Source organism: Aplysia californica, unplaced genomic scaffold (assembly GCF_000002075.1).
Source record: "Aplysia californica isolate F4 #8 unplaced genomic scaffold, AplCal3.0 scaffold00027, whole genome shotgun sequence".
Taxonomy (NCBI): Eukaryota; Metazoa; Mollusca; class Gastropoda; order Aplysiida; family Aplysiidae; genus Aplysia; species Aplysia californica.
In genome coordinates, this window is record NW_004797297.1 from 816,753 (window position 1) to 817,771 (window position 1,019).

The 1,019-nt window shown below is 42.4% G+C and overlaps 1 protein-coding gene across 1 annotated transcript in view; it reads right to left on the bottom strand.

Moving 5' to 3' along the window:
- Positions 1 to 1,019, bottom strand: part of LOC101863719 (sodium-dependent phosphate transport protein 2B) — a gene marked incomplete in the record, with an annotated part of 43,050 nt that overhangs the window by 6,901 nt on the left and 35,130 nt on the right. The window contains 1 exon segment of the mRNA XM_013090089.2: positions 778 to 954. Within this exon segment, the coding sequence (XP_012945543.1) occupies positions 778 to 954 (177 nt within the window).

Below are 1,019 nucleotides of genomic sequence, written 5' to 3' on the forward strand. Positions count from 1 at the left end.
GGGGGGGGGGGGGGGGGGGGGGAGGAGGGTCAGGAGGACGTTCAAGAAATCAAGGGTAATGTCATCTTTGTAAATTTTTACTTGACGTTAATGCTTTACTTTCACATAACAATATGACATTCATATGGCGCTCAACCCCGATTAAAGGACACAGGCTCTGAGTGCTTTATAAATACATTAGCAATATATAAATTTAAATGGAACGCTTTGCCCAGTAGCTTAAGAGAGGTAAAACAATTTTATTCACTCAAATGTCAGCTCTTGTCATGTCTGTTTATATTAATGAGAGATATTATTATATCATATACTTAATTTTCCGATCCAGCGGCCATTTGGGTTCTAGCCCTTCGGCTTGTATATCATATATATACACAGACATAATCTTAGAATGAATACAAGGATTTTACCTCTCTTAAACTACTGGGCAAAGCATTTCAGATTTTGAGGCCATGATATACAAATCCCCAAATCCTATAATGACCCCCTAACCCAGACCACACGATTAGTCTCACCCCCCTCCCGTATCTCCACAACAACTTTTGGCTCCATTTATCAATCTATATTAATTGAATTACTTGAATCTAGAACTGGGGTCTTAGGAAGACTGGATGCTCCAAGCTTCCTCGCCCTTCCATTTCAGTGTGGGCAGGCTGATTGTCTCCATCATCAGCTGGTTGTTGTAGTGTCTGATGGAGTCACACAGCCCGCTCTTCCTATCTTCACCAATCTATATGTCTACCTATAGCCCCCCCCCCCGAAGCCCACACATACACCTACCTCTATAATAAGCTCCGTAAAAGGCTTGGTGAGAGCTGTGAGCATCTCGATCTTCATGTCGTCTGCGGCCAGGTTCATCGAGTCCACGATCGCTTTTGTCATGTGATATAAGAAGCTTGTGGCAATTTCCATGGGAAGTAGCACAATGACCGCACTCCAGTTGAACATGTCATGAACCTTTGAGTTTGAGTATTAAAAACATATTAATCAGGAATTGGAGGAGAAACGAAAGTAGTGGGAGA